At 34.3% G+C, this 27,311-nt stretch overlaps 2 protein-coding genes across 4 annotated transcripts in view; one reads left to right on the top strand and one right to left on the bottom strand.

Annotated features, from left to right (window-relative positions):
* Positions 1 to 410, bottom strand: part of ZCWPW2 (zinc finger CW-type and PWWP domain containing 2) — a 173,026-nt gene extending 172,616 nt beyond the window's left edge. The window contains exon 1 of the mRNA XM_034956013.3: positions 106 to 410. Coding sequence (XP_034811904.2) covers positions 106 to 179 — 74 coding nt within the window. The 5' untranslated portion in view covers positions 180 to 410. The remainder of the gene's footprint in view (positions 1 to 105) is intronic.
* AZI2 (5-azacytidine induced 2) lies at positions 266 to 26,934 on the top strand. Of its 3 annotated transcripts, XM_003826146.5 has the most exons (8): positions 266 to 708; positions 8,692 to 8,912; positions 10,697 to 10,819; positions 11,274 to 11,373; positions 12,420 to 12,568; positions 16,881 to 16,939; positions 22,355 to 22,473; positions 24,844 to 26,934. In XM_003826146.5, exons 2-8 carry the CDS (start codon positions 8,697 to 8,699, stop codon positions 25,254 to 25,256), a joined length of 1,179 nt encoding a protein of 392 aa, XP_003826194.1. In that variant the 5' UTR covers positions 266 to 708; positions 8,692 to 8,696; the 3' UTR covers positions 25,257 to 26,934. The 3 variants fall into 3 exon arrangements, with proteins under 3 accessions (XP_003826194.1, XP_008949869.1, XP_024784033.1); XM_008951621.4 differs by lacking the exons at positions 22,355 to 22,473; positions 24,844 to 26,934 and adding an exon at positions 17,358 to 17,618 and having other exon boundaries at positions 540 to 708; XM_024928265.4 differs by lacking the exons at positions 22,355 to 22,473; positions 24,844 to 26,934 and adding an exon at positions 17,354 to 17,618 and having other exon boundaries at positions 540 to 708.
* Positions 26,935 to 27,311: the final 377 nt, after the last annotated feature.

The following is a 27,311-nucleotide window of genomic DNA, read 5'->3' as shown; positions in this document are numbered from 1 at the left end:
GCCCGGGGACCCCCCAAAAGGACACTGAGTGAAAAAGACGCACCAGAGGGCGCCCCTGAAGGGGTACCTCGGCCCAACAGACAAGGCGGCTGGTAACGCTCTTACCTAACTCCACTCCGCCTCCGCCTCCTGGCGTCCCGCGGCCCCGCCCCGTCCCGCCGCGGAGGCTCACGGGACATGTAGTACGCCGCGCGCCACTCCTGCACTTCCCCACCCCCACGACCGAACCTGGCTTCGCTAACGCCCTCCCAGCTCCCTCGGGCCTGACTTCCGGTTTCCTCGCGCGGCCCTGGCGCCGAGCCCGCGGACAGCGGCAGCCCCTTTTCCGGCTGAGAGCTGATCCACACTTCCAATCACTTCCCGGAGTGCTTCCCCTCCCTCCGGCCCGTGCTGGTCCCGACGGCGGGCCTGGGTCTCGCGCGCGTATTGCTGGGTAACGGGCCTTCTCCCGCGTCGGCCCGGCCCCTCCTGCCTCGGCTTGTCCCTCCTTCCAGAACGTCCCGGGCTCCTGCCGAGTCAGAAGAAATGGGACTCCCTCCGCGACGTGCCCGGAGCAGCTCCCTTCGCTGTGGAAGCGGCGGTGTCTTCGAAGAAACCGGAAGCCCGTGGTGACCCCTGGCGACCCGGTTTGTTTTCGGTCCGTTTCCAAACACTAAGGAATCGAAACTCGGCGGCCTTGGGGGCGGCCCTACGTAGCCTGGCTTCTGGGTGAGTGACTCGCCAGGGCCGGGTGGAGGATAGGGATGCGGGCAATGCCGCGGCCAACCTCCGTTGCTGTTGCCGGTCCAAAAAGACACGTCATTTTTTTCTCACTCCCTCCCGCGCCCCCTCTTTTGACTAGGGAGCGGCCCACTCCTGGGCGTCCCTTTCCCCAGTCACCCCCACACCCAGCTGTCCACACCCTTTCCCCTGTCACCCTCACCCCCAGCTGTCCAGGCCCTTCTTGGTCATTCACTTCTCTAATTACTCCTTTTCTTTTCGTACTCTTACTGGGGCGCCTTCAGTTTTTTTTCATTCATTGAGACTGCTAAATGCTTCTTTCCGATACAAATTATCGGAAAGAAAAGAGGGACATTGGCTAGGACGGTACTCCCTGGGGCATCTGAGTGGTGAATATCGACCCCCTGCACTTGATCGAGGGCTAACAGGTATTCGTCGTTTCTCCAATGTCTAACCTGTATACGGTATTCATTCCAGCCTTCGGCTGTTTGTTGAGTAACTACTACTACGTGCAAGGTATGCTGACACCCTCTACACAAAAGAAACCCCAATACTCGAAAGCGAGATAAAATACCCATGAAAACTCTAGTACAAATCAAACCATCAGTTGCTCCAAGAGGTGATGGAAATTTGCTAAGGTGATCAAAGACAGACGTACCAGAATTAAAATTGACCCTTGCTCCTTAAGTATAGAAGACATTTTGGTTTTTAGATTGGAATTTCAAATTGGATTGAGCAAGATCTCAAGGCAGAATTTCATTTCTCTAAAAACGCCATATCTAATTCCCAATCTTGTGATCATTTCATCATCTGTAAATTGAGAACAGTGCATCCTTTACAGGATATTTCCAAATTTTAATGTGATATTGTTTGTAAGCCAGACATCTTACGCAAATAGAAGGTTTTAATATTAAAGAGACAGCATAACATAATGGGAAATGACACTGGATTAGGTCAGAACACCAGTATCTGAATGCTGATTTTTCCATTTACTTGACAATGGGTACGAGGCTAAACTTTTTCTTCATTTTCCTTATCTCTGAAATGGGTGTAATACATACTCTAAGGCACCAAAGCATAGTTTCTAAGAGTTATGCTGGCTCTGGAGTCAGCTGCCTGATTTTCATTTCTGGCTCCCCTACTTTCTAATGTTTTCATGTCTCAATTTCTCCACCTGTAGTCTGAGGAGATTCTTTACAACCTCAGAGGTATTACATAGATTTACTGAATGCTTATGAAGAACAAATGAGATAGTTTCTCTAAAAGGTGAAGCACACTGCTTGGTATACCATAAACGCTTGGCTACTATTAATTACCAATGCAGAACCTTGTCATTATTATTAAGTAAAATGCTGAAGTTTTTTTTATAATCCATGAAGTAATAGAACCAATCTTTTTCTTTTTTATGGCACTTATATTCAGAGTGCAAGTATAGTTGCCTTATCACTGTTAGAAAATAATTTTCAATAACACCAGTAACATTGAATGTATAGTAGATGCTTAGTTGCATTAGAAGTATTACTGTATGAAAGGGATGAAAAGAAGAAGACTGCTCTTCATACCTATGCTAACTCTGGAAGAGTCTTGATCTGTGCAATACAAACTGATTTCTGGACTAACGCAGTTTGTTGGATAACTCAGAGTCATAAAAATGGAACGGGAGTTTTTCTTCATATTGTATATCTAATGTTGAGTACATTTTTGGACATTTATTGAATTACAGGGCTTTTTATTGCTAATGTACACAGATTAAGAGATGATGTTTTGAAAAGAGGTACTTGATGACCCTTCTTTATAAACTAGTTAGGCTATTTTACAAATTGAGAAAGGGGAATAAGCATTGGTCTGTTTGTCTTCGTAAGACTTAATCCTTGCTCCATAGTATTTTGACTGATTGTACGAAATAGGTTCGGGAATATCCTAACTTTTCAGAGGTAGAAAGGTGGTGAAAATTCTAAATATGATTTACTTCAGGAGGCAATATGGAATAAAGAGCCTACCATATAGGCCTTGATTCAAACTTCAGTTTTGTCACATACTGCTGTGGTGAGGTGAATTTACCTCACCTCTTTGAGCCTCAGTTTCCTCATTTATCATGGTGCTAATACCTTTCTTGCCAAGTTTGGTGTGGACTTGAGATAATGTGTGTACCATATCTTTTATGCAGTTCCTGGCATAAATGTGAATTCCCTTCTCTCTGTTTAGGTTGCCATTGTTCTGTATTTGTATTAAACTTTTGCCTTCACAGTTTAGTAAGGTGGCATCTTAGTGATGTAGTCTAACCCTATCGTTCTGTATAGGTGGGAAAATTTTGATCTAGAGAGGTAAAGCGAACTAAACTATAATCAGGGTTGCAAATCCTAGACTAGAATCTGTGTTTCTGAATCCTGGGAAAGTGTTCTTTTTGACATAGTTATGCCTTGTCCATATTCTTAGGATAACCAGAATCCCTTTTGTATTGCCTCTTTGAATGTTGTATTAATACCATAGACTTCTGACAGCTTACTTAGGTTCACATCTCACCTTTGCCACTGATTAGCTGTGTAGCTATAGGTAAGGTATTTAACTTTTCTAAGACTTTCTTCATAACAGTACTTAGCTAAGTGGTAGAAAAATGCATGTGAAAGCACTAGTGACTGGCATATGATAAGTGATCAATAAATGGCAGATATAAAGATGATGAAATATGAAAATGGCAGATATAAAGATGATGAAATATGACAGGATAATCATATTTATTCCTAGAAAAAAGACCAGTCTGATATCAGCAGATATGTTTTCTAGTATCCCAAACTTTGACATACGTAGCATATGAACAACTGAGAGTTCTCTTGGTGTTGATTGCCATGATGAAGACTGAAATTTAAGATCTTCTAAAATAATTCTAATAAATAATGTTTGAATCTTTTTTTTCCTGTGTTTCTCCCCAAGCTTCAGGTAGTACTGTTCTTATTTCTACCTACTTTATCTGACAAATTGTGCCCTTTCTTTTTTATCGTTCTTGGAAATTTCATTGTTCTAAAAAATAATTGTCAATAGTGTTTACCTCAATCTTTTCTAATTCGCTTTTTATATTTAAGTAAACCTCTAAGGAGAAACAAAATTTAATTGCCAAATATATAAAATGTTTGCATGACTACATATAGATACATTTGCCTATAAATGTGCTTTATTTAACACCCCACTATATTGTGATGAGATGATGAATGTGAAATTACTTTCTATAATATTAAAAATAAAATCTAAAGGGTGTTTACTAATTCATAACATAGAACTAACTGTGCCCACAAATGTTCAAGGATACTAAGAATTGGAATTCTGTAAATTACGTGGTAACTGCTTGGCTTTGTTCTTTCTGATGAGTGGTTCTCAAATTGGAATATGACTTAAAATCACCTGGGTGCTTATTCAGAGTGCACTTTGCAGTTTTTCACCCCAGATATTCTGATTTGCATAGATCTGCAGTGGAAGCTAGGAATCAGTATTTTTTAACAGAATGCAGAGGAATTCTAAGGCAGTGGTCCACACCTTTGTCAAACACTGCCCTCAGTCATCTCCAGCTTCTTCGAATGCCCTTGGAAAAGCAAAATTTATTTATGGAATGTCCCTGTGGAATACATTTATTACTGATTTTCATCACTGAGAGAAGTCCACTTAAGCTTGTCTTTGGACAGTGTTTTGATGTTTGTTAAGTTTTGAAAGTTCAATTTCTGCTAGACTATTTAAAATACTATCTAGTCTTTGGTAATTTTAATTTTTGATAACAATATTCTGCTCATGGCACTTATTTTTTAAAGATTAATGCGAACAAAGATTTATTATTTTAAGAGCATTTAAATTATGATAAATAAGACTCAGTATAATGTTAAGTTTCTTCAAATGTTAAATGACATAACTAGCTTGGTCTAGTTTGTCAAATAGAATAATAGCCAGTTACACTTTTACCATTTATCTAGAAAATCAGACTTCATGGGCCAGCTGATTTGGATACACACACACAGCCATTTCATCGCAACAAAAGTGTATAAAACTGAATCTTTATTATGAGACTGATTACCACAGCTCCCTTTACTTCTCTGTAGAAATACATTTTATAAAGGATGCTTGCGTAGCAATAACACCAAAGGCAACACATAGCCTACTTTTTACTTTGCTAACAGTTTTCCTTTCATTATATTAATAAATATAATGGGATATCTGCCTTGTATTGTTTCCTAAGATCTCATTTTCCCTGGACCTGTAGCTTTTACTCTCCAGAGGTCTGGTTTGTACAGACTAATATGATAAGTATTAATATTCTCATGCTTGTGATTTCATATTGATTTTTGCAGGGATAGTAATTAAAATTTTAATTTTCCATTTTATAACAAATTTAAATGACAGTTATTTTAAAACTTAATAAAAGTTGATACATATATGTGGTGCTAGCACATTGTGTGTTTTAATATATGGCTATTTCTTACATAACTTTTAGGACAGATAAGCAATTTGATTCTGCTTTTCCGTGTAGTCTAAGTAATGTTTATAGTGTATAGAATAAATATATAGAATAATGGTATAAAACTTGAAAAAATCCTTTTATGCCATTGTTTTCTTACAAAGACAACATATATGCAACTTTTGATTTATAAATAAAAAGGTAGCATATCAATAGGTAAACCAGTCTGACTACTCATATTGTCTTAAAAATGACTAGCTATCATGTTGTATAAAATGTGACATTATTTTATCAATATACCCCCTTCCATGTAAAGTACTTTTGTAAGCCTTCTGAGGGGTTCCTAGTTTTGTAGGAGTGTAAGATTTTGTAAAAGATTCATTGGAGAGGGGAAAATATTAATAGCTCAGGCTCTAAAATCCAAGTCCTGGTTCATACTAATTATGCGATCCTAGCTAAGCTTCTTTACCTTTCCAGGTCCCAGTTTTCTCATCTGTGAGATGAGTTTGATAAGATTTTGTACCTCATAGGGTAGTCTTGAGAATTAAATGGGATAATGTTTGTAAACATTTAGCATAATGCAAAGTAGTTCATCTGGTTGTGAATTTAAAAAAAAAAAATCAACATTGTAAGTATTCACACCCTTTAATCATGTCCAGGCCTGTGTTTTTAAAATTCCGCAGAATAAGCACCAAAATCCACAGTGCCTCTACCAGGAAGGACCATCTCAGTTTGTCTCCATCCTGCCTTTTTAATCTCATCTCCTGCCACTCCTCTTCTCAACCTTTCTCCCCACACTTAGATCTTTGAACTTGTTCCCCTGCTGGAAGTTAACAAACTGTAAAGGTGTAAGTACAATAAGTACAGTACAATGAAAATAACCATCCTCTTCACATGAGAGTACAGTCTTAAGAGACATTTGCTCTTTTGTGGTATCTTCTTTGAAAACCACTTTTTCTCCCCATCCCTCAGACCCCCCATAACATTCTGTTGTTTCAAATTTATTACCTACCTTTATGGTATAATAATAATTTTTCTGCACAACTCTGCCTCTCTGGGTTTTCCTTGCTGTGTAAATGATTGTTTCATGATAAAAAGGAACAAGTAAATCCCAGCTGAGCTAGTTAGAACTTTGTGTAAAACAGAAGTGCGTGAGCCCAATCCTTAAAATACACAAACTGCAGGGTATCTGTTTTTGACTTCGCAGAGCAGTTTATGTTATTTCTTGTTTTCAGCTGTCTTTAGCAAAAATCCACATCGAATAAATCCTGCCCATTGGGTTGAGTATTAAATTATTTAATTCAAATGTCTACTGTGGGCACAATTTTACCTCTCCTTAAACCAGGCTGCATTCTACCACTTACCTAGCCGTCTGTGACTATTTTACTTGCTCTACTTTTAAGGGGAGTGTGTGTGTGTGTGTGTGTGTGTGTGTGTGTGCATGTGTAAGAGTCTTATATGAAGATATATATGCATACTTTCAGTTTGCAATATGAGAATAACCTGTACTTTTATTTTGAAAGGAAATAATGAGAGTTTCAGCTAGCAGTAGCATGACTGGAATGATGTTTGCTCTTATTTTGGAATATCATTGAATCTGGAGACTGAAAAGTAAACTCTTTTAGAGGAAGAAAAGTTAAACTTTTCATCATTAGGAGAAAATGCAGCTTGCATCAGAAGCAGCATGAGTTAATTATGGTTCTGAGAATCTGCCACTTTTTTGGTATACTGTAGATAGCATAGTCTATTCTTGTTCTTGGACTTTATTGAAAAACTGGGAAAGATTGTACCTTAAGAGTGGGAGTTGTCCTGTATGGTTAGAAAATGTTAAATTGATGTTAATGAAGATTGACTGGATGGCAGGTTTTACCTACTCAAGACTTGTAGTATACACATTTATTTTAACCTGCCTTTCTTATAATTCTAGATACAAATTGCTTAGATGCTCCCAGCTATTGCTTTAGTTGACAACAATTGGAAGTTTTTAATTGTACAATTAGAAAAGCAAAAATATAATGATATAAGACCAGACCCAGAAAAACACAAAACCTTTTGTTAGTATTCATGTGATCTGAAATAAGGCAAAAGAAATGTTAAAGGGATTAGTTGACACAGGAGGGAGATTAGACATTTTGGAAGAAAGCAGGCATAGTGAAACACGGGTTGGAAACGTGGCTGTAGTTAAATTGCCTATGTTTACATCTCAACTCTCCACTTACTATGTTACTTTGGAAAAAATACTTAAATTCCTCCTACCTCAGTTTCTTCATCTGTAATGTTCTTGAACAGTGACTGATATTAGTAAGTAACCAAATTTTATTTCAAGCAAGGGATAGTTAAAAACTCACTTTCTAGTAATAATTACTGATCTAAGATACATGAAATTCAATTGATAATCTTTATTTAGAATGCTATATTTAGTTTTTTATTTTAAACTAAAAAATATTTAAAAGGACTTTTTAGGTTCTCTTGCATGATCTAAAGTCCCTCTTATTCTGTTTTTCCCAGGAGGTCTTAAAAGGTTTTAGCCACAGTTTCTCCTTCCATCATGTTTTTCAGGAACCTAACTCTCAGAGAAGTAATGCTGAACCTAACAGCAAAAGTAGATGTTCAGAGCAAGTCAGTTTTTCATTAAACAATGAAGGTAACGAGCTCTTCTCTTAGGTTTTGGAGTCAGAGTTTGATTTGAATCCTACTCTACCCACTCTTCATTCAGTAATCAATATTTATTGAGCAACTTCTACACAGTGATGAGTTGGGGACACAATGATGGGCAAAACAGACATAGCTTCTGCCCTCACAGAGCTTAACATTCTTCTAGATTTAACAGGGCTAATTCAACTTTCTAAGACCTACCTATAAAATATAGATGATACATATTTCATAGAATTGTTCAGATAATTAAAAGAGATAATATTAAAAGAATGTAGTGCATTATAGTGGGACATATTGGACACTCAAATGTTAATTAATTTGTCTTCTATTCTAAATATACAACAAACATAGCCAATTACTGGTATGGAAAGATAGAGTAAGCATTAAGACTTCTATAATATAATATTAATATGTTGTTGTAATGAATTATACTCAAAGAACTTTTGAAAATTTATAAATTGAGAAGCTATGAAACTTGCTACTAATAGATCTAAGTGGAAATGTTAGGCGAAGATATATTTGGGGATGAAGTATTTTAAAAAATTTTGATTGTTTTAATGAAACTGATATTTCAGATTTTTATAGAACATACTAATAATTATGGTTTTAAGTGGTTTATAGATATAATTTAATATTCTTAAGACTCTATGAGGTATTTGCTGTTATTTCTTGTACTTTATAAATAAGGAAACTGAGGCATAGAGGTTAAGCAACTTGCCCAAAGTCAGACACTAAATGGTAGAGTTTAGAATACAACCCAGGCAGTCTGGTTTTTAAACATTGTCCTAGTATTTACATTATTCTTAACTATAACTTTTTTTCCTTTTCACTTATTCAGTGAGACATTTGTCACTCATATTTTTTTTTCTTTTAAACAGTTGTCATGGATGCACTGGTAGAAGATGATATCTGTATTCTGAATCATGAAAAAGCCCATAAGAGAGATACAGTGACTCCAGTTTCAATATATTCAGGAGATGAATCTGTTGCTTCCCATTTTGCTCTTGTCACTGCATATGAAGACATCAAAAAACGACTTAAGGATTCAGAGAAAGAGAACTCTTTGTTAAAGAAGAGAATAAGATTTTTGGAAGAAAAGGTAATTTTTATCTTTTACCTTCATTGCGTTTGTGACATAAGGAATAATTCAAAATACTTGAAATTTTGAATACTTTTTGTCCTGTCTTCCATGATTGTACTAAATTTCCAAGAATAACTCACTGCTAATCTGAAAACTCTGGGCATTATACTTATCCTGTGTTTCACATACCATGTACTTGGTAAATATTTGTAGGAGAGGATTTAACATCTTGGAGTTATATTCCAAATATTTTTCTTTCATTTTCAGGTTTACTTACCTCCATAGCTGTATGTATTTTATTCAGAATTTTCAAATCTGGGCAAAAAAAAAAAGATATGCCAACAAAGGAAATTAAGTATCAAAGGAGGAAGCTTCTGGAACATTGTCCAATAGGTTTAATAGTATCTTTACCAGGGCTGAAATCTTTACTTCAACATTCTTTCTCTTCTTTAACACATGTAATAGGAATAATGCTTTTAATTGATCAACTGATGTTTTCTGTTTACCTTTCCATGTATAATTGTGACACATCTAACTGTTACAGAATATATAAGTAAGGCAGCTGATTCAATATAAAGCACCAATCTACTTGGCTTTATGTATGAGGAATATTCTTCAGTCATCCTTTTATTTTTGAGTTTTGAAGTTTTAACTTAGCTTAGTTTGTATTTTTTCAGCTCAGATAAGAGCATTTTTATCCTACAAAGAGCAGCCACCACAAAGGGTAAAGAATGCATTGTCCTGTGTAATATAAATTAATTATCCAAGGAAATGAATTATCCTATATAAAAAAAACTTGAAGATGGGGCTTGGTAGAGTTTGATTCATTTTTGGTGGGAAGTAAGAGAAAAGGAGTCGGTTGTAAAATAATTATAATTTCTTTGTATTCATATGAATTATATTTACTTTAATGTTGATTATGTAAATTTGTAACATATTGGCATACAGTGAGAGAAGGTAACATTTTGGAGCACATAGCTTTATTTTAAAGTTTAGTAGAAAAATGGGATTTTATGTATAGTTAACATTGGAAACATTTCTGTACTTCATGACCAACAATCCTATTAATTCCTATCCTGTAATATAAAGGATTTAACGAATTAACACACACATCTATTTCTTAAAAAGTCAAGTATGCCTTGGCTGGGCACGGTGGCTCACACCTGTAATTCCAGCCCTTTGGGAGGCCGAGGTGGGTGGATTGCCTGAGGTCAGGAGTCCAAGACCAGACTGGCCAACATGGTGAAACCCTGTCTCTACTAAAAATACAAAAATTAGCAGGGCGTGATGGTGCACCTATAATCCCAGCTCCTCGGAAGCTGAGGCAGGACAATCACTTAAACCTGGGAGGCGGAGGTTGCAGTGAGCTGAGATCGCCCCATTGCACTCCAGCCTGGGTGATGAGAGCGAAACTCAGTCTCGAAAAAAAAAAAAGTCAAGTATGCCCTAAGGTGCTGCTTTTTCTGATTATAGAAATTAGATACTTTTAATTTAAAAAACATCTAAGCAGTGTGTATCACATCTATACTCTGTTGTGGTTATGATGATTTAATGTTATAAAACGGATACCATGAATTATAAAATACTGATTATGTAAAAGCATAGAAGGCTTCAAAAAATATTCTACACATTTTTGCTTTCTATGTAAAGATTAATTTGTGGAAATGAAATACTCACCTAATGAATCCAGGCTTTATCCCCTTATTACGATTGAAGTAAGATATGGAGCCATCAGAACACTGACTTATTTTTTATCTATAGAATAATCTCTTAAGCTTTCTCTTCTAATTTCATACCGTTAGCTAATAGCTCGATTTGAGGAAGAAACAAGTTCCGTGGGACGAGAACAAGTAAATAAGGCCTATCATGCATATCGAGAGGTTTGCATTGATAGAGATAATTTGAAGAGCAAACTGGACAAAATGGTAAGTTGATTTGAAGCGAATGACATCTGCATTTTGGAAATGAATTTTCTCCTTCAAGAGGTTTAAAATTAGAAGTAAGTTAAATATTTACATTTAGTAATTAAAATTTTGTATACATGTTCAAGGCAAAATGGAAATTTTAGTAATATTTTAACTTATTTTTATGTAAAATATTTAGTATGTAATGATGTTTAGGACTTAAATACATCTAACACCACTGACTTATTTTGAAAAACTATGACATGGTAGATTTAGTCTTTTTTTTTTTAAGCCAGTGAATAATGATGTCCTAAATTAGAAAAAGAAAAAAAGACATTTCTGAGAAACTGAGTTCATTTTGTCACCTTGCTTTTAAAGACAAGAATGTGTTTTTTTCAGTATCTTCCTGAAAATTACAATATACCAACGTGTAGATTTTATTGAATGTAATTTGGCATTTTCCCTACTTAACTAGAATAAAGACAACTCTGAATCTTTGAAAGTATTGAATGAGCAGCTACAATCTAAAGAAGTAGAACTCCTCCAGCTGAGGACAGAGGTGGAAACTCAGCAGGGTATGCCAGTTACTTGTTATAAATATTCTAACAGAATTGACATATTTTTCCATTTATTTGTAATATCAACAGTTTTCCGTATCCATATGCTAAGACCTTAACTTATTTTTTAATTTTTAGGTTTATGTTAATTTCTCTGTTCTACCTTCACATAATATCAACTTCCTTTAACTTTTCCTTAGCTATATATTGCACTTTTCCTAGAGAAAATGTGGTTTTTATTCAGGTCTAGGTTGTGATGAAGCAGAAGAGGAAAAGAGTAGAAGCCCAGAAGCAAGAAGTAGAAGTGAAATCATCTAGCCCACTGGTTGTCCTGGCTTCTCTTTCTTACTGAACATCTTGCCCACAGTTAAACACACTGCTGTGAAGTTGTTACAATTTCTTTTTCTTTCCGAAGGTTGTTAAAAGGTGCAGATGAAATGTTGGGATGGAAAGTTGGATCTGGGGCATATGGATAAATAGCCTGTTCCCATGAATATTCATTATGATGAGACAAGCTAAGAAGGTCTGAGAAACCTTCTGATAGGAGATTGAGATGCAATCTCTTAGCATAGCTAGTTGGAGCTTTTTGTAGCTAGAGAGACTGAGGTGCTAATTAAAGAATAAAGCAGTATCCAGTTTATTGAGTTTCTGCAGTGGAATGTTTAAGGATAAATTGTTTTGACATCATGCTCTGAGCTTGTTGGTCAAACTTCATACCTCTGAGAGGACTGGATGGAATGATTAGCTGAGCCTCAGTTTATTCAGTTTATTATTTTTATCACTGTTTTAACCTTATGCAGAATATTGATCTGTCTGCAATTTTAGCATATGCTTATTTTAGTGTAGTTGTCTTTAGAAATTCTAAAACAAGATTGCTAGATTTCTTATTCTCCTTAGCATAGATATTTGAAAGTATTAATAATTACTGTTTTTAAAAAACTATTGATCATATGTTTTATGTTAGTTTTTCTATTATCTACATTTTACCAGAATAACCTATTTTTAAGAATTGCAGTCAATGTAGAAGGAAAAGATAACAATTTCAGTGTCCATCCTTTTTGTAGTGATGAGGAATTTAAATCCACCTTCATCAAACTGGGAGGTGGAAAAGTTGAGCTGTGACCTGAAGATCCATGGTTTGGAACAAGAGCTGGAACTGATGAGGAAAGAATGTAGCGATCTCAAAATAGAACTACAGAAAGCCAAACAAACGGTATTACAGAATTATTAAATTGAGAATTTCAGTATTTTTTGTGTATCATATGTAGGATTTATAACTAAGATTGTATTAAACCATAGAGTTAAAATAAATTGTAATTATTTGGAGAATGTTCTATTCCTTAAAAAATTCTTGTTTATCTACCTCTTTAAGCATTTCTGCTAAAATTTGACATGCCATATACTTTTAGTCTGTCACAAAATTATACAATTTTGTTTTTTAAAAGGTTGATTTTTAGTAGGCTTATTAGTTTATTATAACTGTTCTTTCAGACTCTCTTTCCTTCGATTTCCTTTTCTCTGTAAAGTTTAAAGAGAACTCAGGTTTTAAGTCCTATATTATTTTACTTAATAGTTTCATTAATTTAGATATCATAAGGGACAACTCGATTTTTATAATTAAAACAACAACAAAGAAAAACACGACCAACAAAGAAAACATGACAGAGCTTACTTATTTTCAAAAGACTAATACTTTGGGGGCATCTTTAACTACCAGCAAATATCTGAGAATTCAAGAATTGGAAAAAAATAACAAAAACCTGCCAAGTTGCTGAAGTGTGTTTAGCCTGAAGTCAACCACTAAAACAAGATGCCTTTTAGGTCCTCACCAAGAGTCTGTTTGCCCAGTATTTTACATCAGGTTCTAACAAGCTTGGATCTATGTTTTCAGACATCATGACAGTGCTGAGATTAAAAGAAGAAACGATAAAGAAGCAAGGTAGTGTGAGAGCAATGCACCAAATGCAGATTTTAAATAATTATTACAAGAAATTGAAAAGCTTAGTAGTCTGGTGCAAATAGCCATTTTATGCATTCATGTATCTCAAACTAAGGTATAACCAGTTATATAATGTTTCTCCACTCAACCATTTTGCCTACCAAAGCATTCTAACACTATTGAGGAATTGTGTTTCTTCTTGTTCCTCTGGGATGCCACCATCTGAAAGGGGAACTCCATCCCATACTTCCTGACTGCTTTCCAGATTCTGCCCTGAATCTCAAGTGTTCTTAGATGGAGCTGATACTTCTTTCTTCTCTAATGTAGTTTTTATGAGAGGTGACCACTCGATAAGAATGAGCCAGACATTAAGAATAATATAGCACTCTGCCTAGTCCTTGGCCAAATGAATTCCTCTGAACTGGGCAATGAGAACTCACTTTGGCACCCCCATCCCTGATAAAAGGGAAACACTACAAAAATTACTGTCAACTCCCATTAGAGTCAAAGTGGTTTTTTTCCTACTTACAAAGTTGATTCCCCCAGCTTTGAGCTTGTGGCCACACACCACAATTCCTTCAAAGACTCAGCATCCTGTTCTACAGCTCAGTTACCATCACCACTGAGAAGCCTCTTTTCAAAAGATGGGTTTACAGGAAAAGGTCAGAATTTCAGACCTTGAAATTCTGAATTATAATTGTCATTATTTATATTCTGTTTGAAAGGAAATTTGATAGCCTTTATACGTGATGGATATTTTGTTGTAGTGTAGCAAGCAGTACCATGGAATCGGAAACTTAGCTCATAATTTTGGTGTTGCTTATTAACTGTTAACATTAGGAACACCATTTTACTTTTGGGAAGTTGTTTTCTGTAAAGTAGACACTAAATACCTTTTTTCATGAAGGTTAAATTAGTGTATATAAAGCAGTTATTAGGGACTTTAGACGTCTTCTAAACCAACTTCATTTACTGATCCAGTATCTCTTTTACTTCTTTGGCCCAAGAGTCTGTATTTCTCACAGGATCAACTGTTCTGAATATAAATGGCTGGAATATTAGGGGACACAGTTTTATGCTCCTGACCAAACATTACTATCATGCTCACAGGACTTAATATATTAATCACAGCCAGTTATCATAGTGGCCATTATATAGTATGTTCAGTAGGTAAATGCTTTTTTAAAAAATTTGATTAGAGTAATCCAGAAGGGCAGTACTTTTAGGTATTTATGTGTATTGAAATTTCTATTCTTAGCATTTTAGTTATTCTTTTCCACTAGATGGTGCTAGGGAATAAATTTGCTTTTAGTTTAAATTCATCTGTCATAAGTAACCAAATCACAGAAACAGACTTTTAGAGGTAGAAGAAATCACTTTCTTTAACTGATGACTAAGTTAAATCTGAGAGACAGGAAACTTTAAACAGTTGAAGATGAGCTAAGAGAGGAATATTGAAAAAGAAATATTTATAACATGGCCCCCACCTTCACAGGCATTTATTAGGGATAGGGTGAGGCTGTGAAGTTAAAAAGAGCTCACTCACAACTAAAAGAAATGAACAAAGAAAAGGAAGAGTGGAAATAAAAGTTTATCAAGGATTCCAAGTTGAAATCTTGATGCATACTTTCAAATCTTGTTTCAGTGATGTTGCTGATCAGAATCCTCTTGGAGACAGGAATCTGAGAGGAAGCCAAGGAGAGAAATTTATGTTCACAATACTCTAGCCACATTACTCTAGCTCACATTACTCTAGCCATATTAAAAAAAAATTTTAAGATGATGCTTTCAGTGAAGCATTTTATAAAACCTTCTGAAGTACGTAATAGCATCCTACATGGATATAATAGTGTTGTTTTTGTTTGTTTGTTTGTTTTTTAAATATTTAGTGAGGGAACTCAGTTCATTAGTATTTCATGTTAGTGAGGTTTCAGGGGCAGTTCCACTATGGGCCTTTTAGACTTTCTGTGTACCCTAATATTCCAGCCATTTATATTCAGAACCATTGATCCTGTGAGAAATACAGACTCTAGGGCCAAAGAAGTAAAAGAGATACTAGATCAGTAAAATTAAGTTGGTTTAGAAGACGTCTAAAGTCCCTAATAATGGTAGCCCAGTTAGAGATTCACAGTGTACTGTAGTATATTAAAGGTTCTGCTATAGTATAGAAACCTATATAACTTGAACATTATTTCCCAAGATTTTGTAGCCATGGGCCTCACCTTATATGAAACTCCCACATCATGTGGCACTAGTTAGGGAACAGATCCATTACCACCTTTAGGACATAGGTGATCTATTACTAGCCAACAAAAGGGTCTTTGAATACTAGATACAGTCTCTATGAGCGTACTGCTGATGTACATTAGAGTCTCTAAATTGTTAGATAGTAGTTGGAAAAACATTTTCCCACTCAAACTGTCAAATTTTTATATTGTTGGCTTTAAAAATGAGGAAGGTTTTCAATGAACATATATGCATAAGTATATACTAATTTAAAAAAAAATTAATTCATGATACAAAGATACTAAAAGTGATCTGATCAGATTCCATTATTTCCTGTAAGGCACAGGAAAAAACAAGGTCCAAGGAGATGTGTCTTGTTAGTGGTCAAACCTCCTGGACCTGTGGGCCAGTTCTGTTTCCCCTCTCCTTAGGGCTCCCTAAGATTTAACTTAACTGTTAGAGTATTAAAATCAGAGATCCAGAAATGTTTCAACTCCTATAAGATTAGGTATTTTTCACATTTTACTCTCAAGTTGAGAGTACTCATGAAGTCCTTGTGTTGCTTTTTAATGTTTCACTGCAAATTATGTAATTTAGATTGTATTAGTAAGAAATAATAAAATTAAAATTTGTATTCTGAGCTTATACTGGCCACATCTGCCAGGAGAATTAGTACCTGTGATAATCATTTTCATTTGTTACAGATCCTTAAATGAGAATGCATTGCAAACAAGTGTGTTAGAGTTGTCTCAAACATACTAAGTCATTAAAAAATATCTTCTGAAGGTTCTGTCATATCTGCAACCTAAATCAACTGAATTTAAAAGCATATAGGGACTTTATGATGTCCTTGCCAGGTCATTTTTAATCCATGTGGAAGGAGGAAATGTATGCTGATGTTTTACAACAGTAACCTGTTAAAATTCTGGTGTGTTTTTGGTAATACTACGAAAAAGTGAAATACCAAAAAAACTTCCATTTTCCCATAGAATTCATTCACCCATACCATAAGTAAACAGAAATGTGACAAATGTGTAACACTTTTTTGAATATACACTTCAGATTGGTGTCTTTAGAAATATATTTTGTAAGATTACAAGGTCTTTTACAGAATGAGAGCAATTTTATTCTTTTAAAGAAAATTAAAGCATTAATACTTTAAACCATTGGAAGTGATTTAGAGATATTTGTTATAGATTGGAGGTATTTCATTAAAATTGAGTATAAAATCTAATTGTATTCTTTGCACTTACAGATATATTCTGTAAAACCTGAACATGTCTCTGGTAAGAAAGAGCTGAGACTAAATAAATTGTAAAAATTACAACTTTTAAACTTCTTTTTTTTAAACAAATGACAGGATCCATATCAGGAAGACAATCTGAAGAGCAGAGATCTCCAAAAACTAAGCATTTCAAGGTATGACCACTCTTCAGCATTAAGACAATACGTTGTCTTCTTCCATAAGTCACTTTGTGTAGGTCCTTAGATTTCTTTTATGACTTAATCTTAAAAACAAAAAATGGATATTGTTTGGATACTGATGTAACCTCTGATCACAATAAATTTGTAGAATAAAATTTAATTGTTAATAACAGCTTTGAATTTAAGTAATACAAAAACAGGATGCCTTAAACTTTCTGAACATTTAGTAATATTTTAGGTATGATTTTAGGGAACTAGCTATGTGGAGGTATTCTGTAATACTGAATTTGTACATGAAGAATTATTCATTATATATAATAACATTCCTTTGTCTTAAGAGCTTACTTGGCCATTGTTAGTCTTTGGGATAGCATGAAATTTATTTTTTTTTGTTTTTTGTTTTTTGAGACAGAGTATCTGTAGCACAGCCTGGAGTGCAGTGGCGCAATCATGGGATAGCATGAATTTTGAGGACTGTTCCCTCTTCGCATAAGAATAGAAGTAGCCATCAGAGTTCATATACTTTTTCAACCCTTTTTCCTCAAATACGTATCATTTTTACTTAAGTAACTTCAGTTCTGTGTTTTAAGCTATCTAATAATTGTTGTTTCTACTATGTTAAGATAGCCTCTCTACATTGTTACCCTCCATCCAATAAAAAATACTGATCTGACTTCATTGTTTTATCATTTGGCTTCCAAAGTTTACTGACCTAAGTAAATAATGTGAATTGTGTCAGGCCAATTTCTATCAAAAACCTGCTTTAGAGAAATGATCAATTAGGAAAAACAATTTGAGGAAATGAGATACAGCCACTCTTCTAGATCAGGGGTTGGCAGACTTTTTCTATAAAGTGCCAGCAGTAACTGTTTTATTCGGCTTTGTGAGCTGGCAGTACAGTCTCTGTTGTTATTTAACTCTGCCATTTGAACAGTACTTCAATTATGCCTTCGAATTTTATCTAAGTTTACTGCAAGGAAACTTTTTCTTTTTTTGAAAAATGTGTCTAGTATAGTGTCCATGTAAACTATTCCTTAAAATTATCTTGTTATCTTTTCTCCTGTCAACCTAGGTTTCCCCTTATTTTTCTGTATTATCCTTTTTATAAGCCACTTCTAATCAGTTTAGAAAGGAGTAGAGAAGGAATAATATCATCAAAAGAGATCAAATACAGGGGCTATATAAATAGTACATTTGAAGCATGTGATATAGAATGGAATTTCTGCTTCCATTCATGGGAGATTACATAGTTTGGATCATATCCACTAAGAATTTCTTGAAAACCTGACTCCCCCAGAAAATACCTGTTTGAAGGCATCAGATAACTAACAAAATACTGAAAAAATCTCTGTGCCAGGATTTGGGGAAAGTTGTAGTCCCAAGGAGATATTTTCAAGGCTGCAAAGCTCTAATTGTGGCTCCAGAGTATAGTCTCGCAATTCTTTAAAGCTCAGTATCAATTCAGAGGACAGTTTTTAGAAATAATTGCCTTAAATTCAGTTTAAAAGTTACTTCATGTTAAAGCCATACCAACAGTATGTATGTAAAGAATTGTGTAATTACAGCACGTTCCAGTGGCTCTCTTAGTGCTCATATACACTTGTGGTTTTTTGCAAATTGGTTTGCATTTGTATCAGGTAGACAATGTGAACTGCAAAACTGATTAGGTTTCTCTCTTCTGGTTATGTACTAGAAAACTTATAACCAAATTTGTGGCCTACTGTTGGTCAACTTTTATCATGCATTTTTATATTAACCTCATTCTCCACTGCATTTTGTTTTGTTTTCTATTTTTCGCCTCATCATTTCTGCCTGTTTGCAGTTTATGTTCTTGTGTTTTGTTAATCTTTGTAAGTTACTTCATCCACTTTTAAGAGGAACAATTCAGATGACAGATTAGTTTACTATATTGGAGAAAGTACATAGGGATATTTCCATTAAACCATTAACTAAAGGTATAGATATTTTTAAGGAATATTTTTCAGTTATTTAGATAACTTGCTTTTTTGGAACTCTCCTTTTTTGTATTTCTTCCATCATATTGCTAGGCAAATGAGGTAGTATACTGTTTCTCTATCTTAAGATAGAGTGAACCTTTTAATTACTGGAGGCCTTTTATATGATACTCCTTGTATAAAACATCATTTAACAATAATAGCCCTATCAGAAATTTAACCAATGTCTTGCCAGTGTCCTGTTTTGATTTTGGCTTTAGGTTGATGGCTTCAGTTTTTAAACCAGATCTAGACAGGGAGTCGCTGTACTTCTTTTGCTCATCATCTGTAAACTTACATTGTGGAACTGTGTTACAGATGACTTCCTAAAATGTAAATTCCAGGTTTAGAAAAAAAAAGATTAGGTTAGTGTTTATCAGGCTCTTCTGTGTTTCCTTAGTGCTGTGAAATTTTATTAGTTATAATAAGCATTATAAAAATATGGAATAAGTCAGAAAGAACACACCAATACCAGAGTGCATTACACACAATAAGGGTAAGTATGGTTTCTTAGAACTTGTTTTCTTTGGGTTGCAGTGTAAAATGATTCTTGCTGTGCCTTGCAATAAAAAATGAGAGCCACTTGTTTGGGGGGAACCGCAGTTGTCAAAATACACACTTTTAAGTCTATAACTCTTGGCTAAGAATATCCCATAGTTTAATTCTACTGTGATGATGGAGGATGTAATAGTTCAGTAAATTTTCAAATGCTAAAGAAAAATATGTATGGCTGAAGTAGAAACTCAAGTAAGTGGATTTTTCTTATACAAGGAATAGTTATTTGTGTATTAAAGAGTTCCATATATAGTGTCAATTAAGAAAGCTGGGCTTTTAGCTGTTACACTTTGTAAGCAGGACATGTACTCCCTCCTTCAGTTGTGGACATGCAGGTTTCACTTAAAAGTCAGAGATGTGAAGTTTTATACTGAGAAGTATAAAACTTATAAGATTGTGTTGGCAGTCAGCATATTGTAGGTGCTTGGTAATTGATGATGATATCAAAAATGTTACTCCAAAAGGGCAGTGATCAGTCATTAGACCGGGTTAAGTGAAAGACAGCTTTGAACAGCAACATGGCAGACTGGAGTAGACTTCTCAACCCATTTCCTCGTGTGTAAAATGAGGTTACTCACTTTACCAAGTTGGTGTGACAGTGTAGGTGAAGTGCCTAGTATATACGTGCTCAGCCATCATTATTTGTGCTTTATCTGTTTTTAGAGTTCTCATTTGAGAAGTTTCAGTGTAACATTTCAATATTTTAAGTAGTTGTATAAGTTCTTTATAGACAACTATATATATTACTAGCATTTTGCTTGTGTGGCATTTAAAGCAAAACTAAACTTTATACTCCCAGTTGGGGAACTGCGGTGAGGATAGGAAGGTCACAATCTATACATTGTCTTTGAAATACCTAGATAAGAGGTTTAATTGGAAGCCTGCTAAAAATTAGGGATGACAACTTGCCTTTTCCAATATCATTTAAATAATGGTTTAAACATTTTGTTCAAGTAGATAGAATTTAAAATAATTTTTTACACACTTTGAAGATTGTAGCACTTTAATGTTAACTGTAAAGTGGGAAACACTAACTGCAGTTATTTTCTTATCCACAAGAGGGAGAGCTATACTTAGTAATAATTTTAGATTTGTCTATCTGTAGTTTTAAATTCAGGTTACATTAAGGGCAAAAAACAAGACTACATGTGTATTAAACTCAGTGACCTAGTTTTTAACTAAACCTAAGTTTTAAGCAGTCTTCATTAAATTGACCTGAAAAGTTTTTATTAGGCACTGTAAACGTTACTAGAATTGTTTATTTCCATGCCTAGCTGTGTATTTTAGTACTCAGAACTGTCTTCAGTATTTGCTCTTCTTTTCTCTAAAACACGCACTGATTTACTGTCTCGCACCAATAATAAACTATTTTTAAGCTGTATTATTCATACCATGACTGAATGAATGAATTAGCACATGTTCAGTGTTTACACTTACTGCTATATAATGTGAGTAACTCTTCGGAAAGCATACTGAATGCCTAGAATTGTACCAAGAAACCAACAACTCTCTTCACACTTAAGACAGGTTCCTATGTGAAACATTCATTGTAGCAAACAACTCAGATGTTTTTTGGTGAAGTAGACATGGTTAATTTTGTGAACTAATTATTTGACACCTATTAAAAACTTGCAAAGAGCTCTGATTTCTAATATACTACAACTTAACAAATGATGTTTACAACAGACTAAAGCAGATTTTTCTGAAAAGCAGTGTAAAGTTTATTGACAAAAAGGTATTTCACCTTACAGAATTCAAAATATTTTATATATTATATATTAAATATAAACTATATTCTGTAATTTGAGATATTAGATTTCAAAAATGTTATCCTTTTGAAGTTTAAGTGTTTATGGTAACACAAAAATTGAAGCATAAGGTGACATGTTTGTCTAGTTTGATTTCTGTACTATTAAAATTACACTAGTATCCAAGGGGTAATAATTTTTTTTAATGTTATAAGATTTAGTCTTACATTTAATATTTTGTGATATTCCTGTACAACAAAATGAGAATATATGCTGAAGATTTTAATTTCATTTAGTTGGCAATTAAGAAGCAAAAAAAGAAAATCATGAATGTCTGAATATGAATGTTGAATGGAAAACAAAATCTATAAAAATTAGATTTAAAATCACTAATTATAATTTCTTAGATAATTGAGGTAAAATACTTTTAATTATAAAAACAGGAGAGGCATTTTTGAAGTTTCTATTTCTGTTTCATATAATCTTCCCTCTCTAGCTTCTTTTTCCTTACCAGGAAATCATCTGGCTCTTCATGTCTTGTGCTGTCATGTCACATTGGTTTAGAACCAACATTATGAGACAGCCCAGTCAAACATAAAGAATGTAATGCATGAAACCTAAATTTTATTTTAATGTGGACTTGGATATATATTCAGCAGTTGATATATCATTTCAATTCACAGTGTCAAAACAATCAAAAGATAAATACAAATTGATCCATATTTGAATGAATGTAACTTTACTCTTAATCAGATTTGCAAATAAAGAACGTATTTCTTACTACTTACTAATTAATAGCTGCACATTACAGCCTAAAATGAAATCTCAGTTCTGAGACTCTGCAAGAAGCTCTTATCAGTTATAATATTTATTTTTATTATACCGTTTAATATAATAGTTAATTGCTACATATCAGATGGACAGTGTTATTCTTTCAAGATCTTTTCACTTATTAATGCCCTAGTTAAATATCTTTCAATTGTTTTTTTCAGTTTACATCATCTCAAAACTAATTGGAGCAGAAACTTGATCTGCATATTTCTAAAGTTATTCCCTTTTGTCTGTAAAAAAGAATGATGAGTATTAACTTTTTGTAAAAAAATTTATTTCAGTGATAATATGCAGCATGCATACTGGGAACTGAAGAGAGAAATGTCTAATTTACATCTGGTGACTCAAGTACAAGCTGAACTACTAAGAAAACTGAAAACCTCAACTGCAATCAAGAAAGGCAAGTCACTGTTTACCGGAAACCACTGATTCCAGCCAAACTGCCTGAAGAGCAACTAGCTGTCATATCTTATCAAAATCTCATCAAATGAGAGATTGATAAGCCAAAGTATATATAGTACATTCGCAGCCTACCCATTCTCTGCTTTGGCTTCAGTCTCATACTGGTCAACTTCACACATAAAGGTGTTGCTGATGTGTTTTTTCTTCAGTACTGTATTCTTTTCCCCTTGTGGCTTTTCTCAGCCAAGTGTTGCTTATGTGTATAAGACTGAGGTGTTAAGTTTGCTCTAGTTGACCTTTTTACCACAGCTACTTCATATATTTGAAAAAAAAAAAAAAGACACCAAAAGCAAATTTTCATTCCAGTGCTACAGAATACACCAAACACCTAGCTTTTTAGGTTGTTTTGAAAAAGAAAACAAACTTTGATTCATTATTTGGGTTTTTGCATTTCTTATAAGCTTTTCTTTCCATAAGGGATATAGCTGATTACAACAAAGACTAGGTGTTCTCCCCTTATGCCCTTCAACCAAACAAAGATTTTCATTGCTTTGCCTTTCATATTTAACTGCTTGACTGATTTAACTTCTTGAGTTTTGTGTTAACTAGTAGTAGCTACTTTCGCCAAAGCTATTTTTATACCTTAGAGAAAAATCAGTACATTTGTACCTAGTATTACATAACAGGTATATTTCTGAAAAGTTGTGTGATACAAATTTGAATGCCCTAAAATTTACTTTTTAAAAATGAGATAGGACTTTTTATAAAAGATTATCACCATCTAGTTTAAAATTATTTATATTTCACATTGTCTTAAAGAGGACACAAGAGGATTGTGTCCTAAATAGTTCTCCTCAGGAGTGTTTATTAGTGAGGAAAAATGTTAAATTTTGGGAAGGAAAATTGAATGTAGAACTCCTTTTCATTTTTAGAGAGTTGGTTACATATAAATCAGGGAAAATAGTATGGTGTTTTAGCAAGTCCAGCTTAATTTTTGGTTCACTTTGTCCTTGAGTTTTCCAGTGGTCAGTTATATATGAGACCAAAGGTTGAATGTACAAATAAGATCTCTCTATAAAGGGACTCACAGAGTAATTCTGCATTGAGTTTTCAATGTAGCTTTGTTTACATGATAAATAGAACTACCAAAGAATAATAAAGGAGCAATGCTCTTTTCATACTTGGACATGGCTCATCCTTGTGTTCCTTCCTAGCTGATTAATATTTTTCAGTGCTTTGGAACATAAGTTTTCTAGCACTTTTCCTATGACAGTGGTAGGCTCAAGGTCACCACTCCTTACACAGAACTCATTGCTTTGAGGAGTACAGAGATGAGACTAGAACCACCTTTCTCCTGACCTTTGTATCACCTTTTTTCCAAAGCCAAACACTACACTTCCAGTTCTCCTCCATCCATATCCACCCTCCCAGGAAAAACAATGAACTTATTTTATAATGTCGTTCAATCTGTTTCTTCTAAAATTACATGAAGTCAAGCCTTAGTTACACTTGGCCATCCTTCTTGAGCTAAGGATAAACTTACCTTTCCACACTGGTAGGCTGAGCTGAAGGGAGAGGAGAAACCTGTATTACCAATGTGCTGGCTGTGGTGAAATAATAGCTTTTAAGTAGTCTTTTTCTAGGCCATTGCATTTGTACAAAACTTTTTTTTTTTTTTGGCTGTTTTTTTTTTTTTTACTTTACCTACATTGTGACCACAGTAGCATTAACATTTGCTGTGTTTTACAAGAAACAAGATTTTACAAATTTTATTTAAACTGCTTTATCCATAAAAGCCTTTGATATATAAAAACTTCATTTGGGTCTCACCAATTAAAAATGCAATTATTTCTAAAAAATTTGCTTTTGGACTGCCTGTGGACAAAGAGTTTGAGCAAAGGAATATTATATTTAACTAAAAAATGCTAAAACTTAAGAACTGTCTCAGTCCCCACTGACATGTGAACAGTCTGCAATCCTTCTCCAGCCACAATAAGAGCCAAGAACAGGATCTTTATTTGTATTTTAACTGTATTAGTTTCCAACTTTTAAAAATATGTAGTTCTTCATCTTTTAAAAGCTCTATGACATAGTTGGGACAGGAATTCTATATCCATTCTGCAGACAAGGAAAGAGACATCAGGAGCAGCTAAGAGACAAATATCTAAAGTCACAGTAAATTGCTGATCCAGGATTAAAACTCAGATCATCTGTCATTTATCTCCTAGTCAAAGTGCCTCAATGATCACACTAACTTGGAAATCTTAATTTCATCACCAGTTCTAGAATTCAAATTGGTGAAGTGTTATCGAATTTTATGATCACAAATGTAATGAAAACTGACATTTAGTCTGTGTTTTCTTTTTAGCCTGTGCCCCTGTAGGATGCAGTGAAGACCTTGGAAGAGACAGCACAAAACTGCACTTGATGAATTTTACTGCAACATACACAAGACATCCCCCTCTCTTACCAAATGGCAAAGCTCTTTGTCATACCACATCTTCCCCTTTACCAGGAGATGTAAAGGTTTTATCAGAGAAAGCAATCCTCCAATCATGGACAGACAATGAGAGATCCATTCCTAATGATGGTACATGCTTTCAGGAACACAGTTCTTATGGCAGAAATTCTCTGGAAGACAATTCCTGGGTATTTCCAAGTCCTCCTAAATCAAGTGAGACAGCATTTGGGGAAACTAAAACTAAAACTTTGCCTTTACCCAACCTTCCACCACTGCATTACTTGGATCAACATAATCAGAACTGCCTTTATAAGAATTAATTTGGAAGAGATTCACGATTTCACCATGAGGACACTTACCTCTTTCAGTGGTCCTCCCAAGAAATTATTTGACAAACTGAAAGGGGATTTTGATTAAAATTTTGCAGAGGTCTTCAGTATCTATATTTGAACACACTGTACAATAGTACAAAAACCAACATAGTTGGTTTTCTAGTATGAAAGAGCACCCTCTAGCTCCATATTCTAAGAATCTGAAATATGCTACTATACTAATAAGTAAACTTAAGGTGTTTAAAAAACTCTGCCTTCTATATTAATTGTAAAATTTTGCCTTTCAGAAGAATGGAATTGGAGATTGTAGACGTGGTTTTACAAAATGTGAAATGTCTAAATATCTGTTCATAAAAATAAAAGGAAAACATGTATGTTGCTTCAAATTGCATAATGGAACAAATGGCAATGTGAATAGGTTACATTTCTGTTGCTATAATGCGTAAAGATATTGAAAATATAATGAAATAAAAGCATCTTAGGTTATACCATCTTTATATGCTATTGTGTTTCAATATTTAAGATTTAAAGTGATTTTTTGGTCACAGTGTTTTGTTGATAAAATTTTTTTAGAATTGAAGTTTGAATTCTAAGACTTGAAACAACCTGATCACTGAAGCCAACTTTGTCCCAGCACATTCCTTAAGTCCTAATTGGAAAAAAAAAAAATGAAATAGTTGAAAAACTATGGGGTGTAAACAAATGATTGTAACCCTACACACTATTCAATAAGTAGTAGAAGGAGCATCACACAGATTTCAGTCTAATCTGCCCTTCTGTGGGCCATAATATAAACATAAATGTGTGTAATGATAAAAAGTCATTTTCTTCAAAGAGACTACAGCTAGCTGCACGTTGTGTAGAGCAGCTTCTAAATTGTTAGACTTTGTGTTGAAATGTAATATTCTATTTATTGAGAAAGTGATTTTAAATTATTATTTTTAATCATAGAAATCAGGGTTTGGGCTGTATTGATATTGTCAATCATGAAATGTCCACACTTATTCTAAGTGGCCAATTATTTGGAAATAAGGAAATAAAGATGGCTTCACATGGAAATTTAAGTTCTTTCAGGGTGGAGATTTACTTGGTTCATACACCTTTTGCCTGAATTAAAGTATTTCATGTAGGAGGACTTTTATCCTTTTTGATAGACAGTTTCATATATCTTGAACTCAATATCTCAGATCTCTTCTACTGTATTACTGAATAGCATACATACATAGACAATGTTCGCCATTCACCAGATATTTTTTTCTATTATCTTACACTTATTCAAGCTTGTCTGTGATTAATGGAATTGGTGTCAGATGCTGGAATTTATTCTGACCAATGAACACAGCTGACTCAGGGGAGTACAATCTCCTGCCAAGTAATAGAACCAAACCCAATATGCATAAAACAAATACAATACTCCAGACTTTAGCTGAAGGAAGCAACTACCTGTGTAATAACAAAGCAGCAAAAACTATTTCTCATGTGGCTGCATAGGCTGTATATTATATCTGATCTCTAATGTAGCTTACTGGTTTGCCTTTTTTAAAACCAAAATTGGAAATTTTCCTTTGTAAAGAAAAAAAGTCTTATGAGATAATTGCTTGATTAATGTTTTGAACAATACCAAGAAATTGTTTAATTAAAATAAATATTTTTGTTTGAAATTGAAGTGGATGTGAAATATTGTCCTTGCCTATAGATCTCAAAATCTGGTACTAATTGTTGGTTGTTAATATGATTCATACAATAGACATTTATTAAACCAGCTTTTGAGTGGAGAAAATTATTTTCCATTTAAACAGTACAGTGATGATAGCTATCAAACAGGTATACTAAAAAGTCAGTGATTGTGACAGTTTAAAGTGTTAGACAAATGATGTATAAGGTTCTTTAGTAAGGAAAGATTAGCCAAAAATTTTTTACCCAGCTAGAAGCTTTTAAATCTACACTTGATATCTCTGTTCTAGGTAAAATTCAAACAACCAAAAACAGTGGCCTATCTGTAGCTTATGAATCTATTTAAAATTGAATATTTTATGTTGACTT

This window comes from Pan paniscus, chromosome 2, assembly GCF_029289425.2.
Source record: "Pan paniscus chromosome 2, NHGRI_mPanPan1-v2.0_pri, whole genome shotgun sequence".
Taxonomy (NCBI): domain Eukaryota; kingdom Metazoa; phylum Chordata; class Mammalia; order Primates; family Hominidae; genus Pan; species Pan paniscus.
The sequence above is the reverse complement of the archived record's forward strand: the minus strand, read 5'-3'. Positions and strand labels throughout refer to the sequence as shown.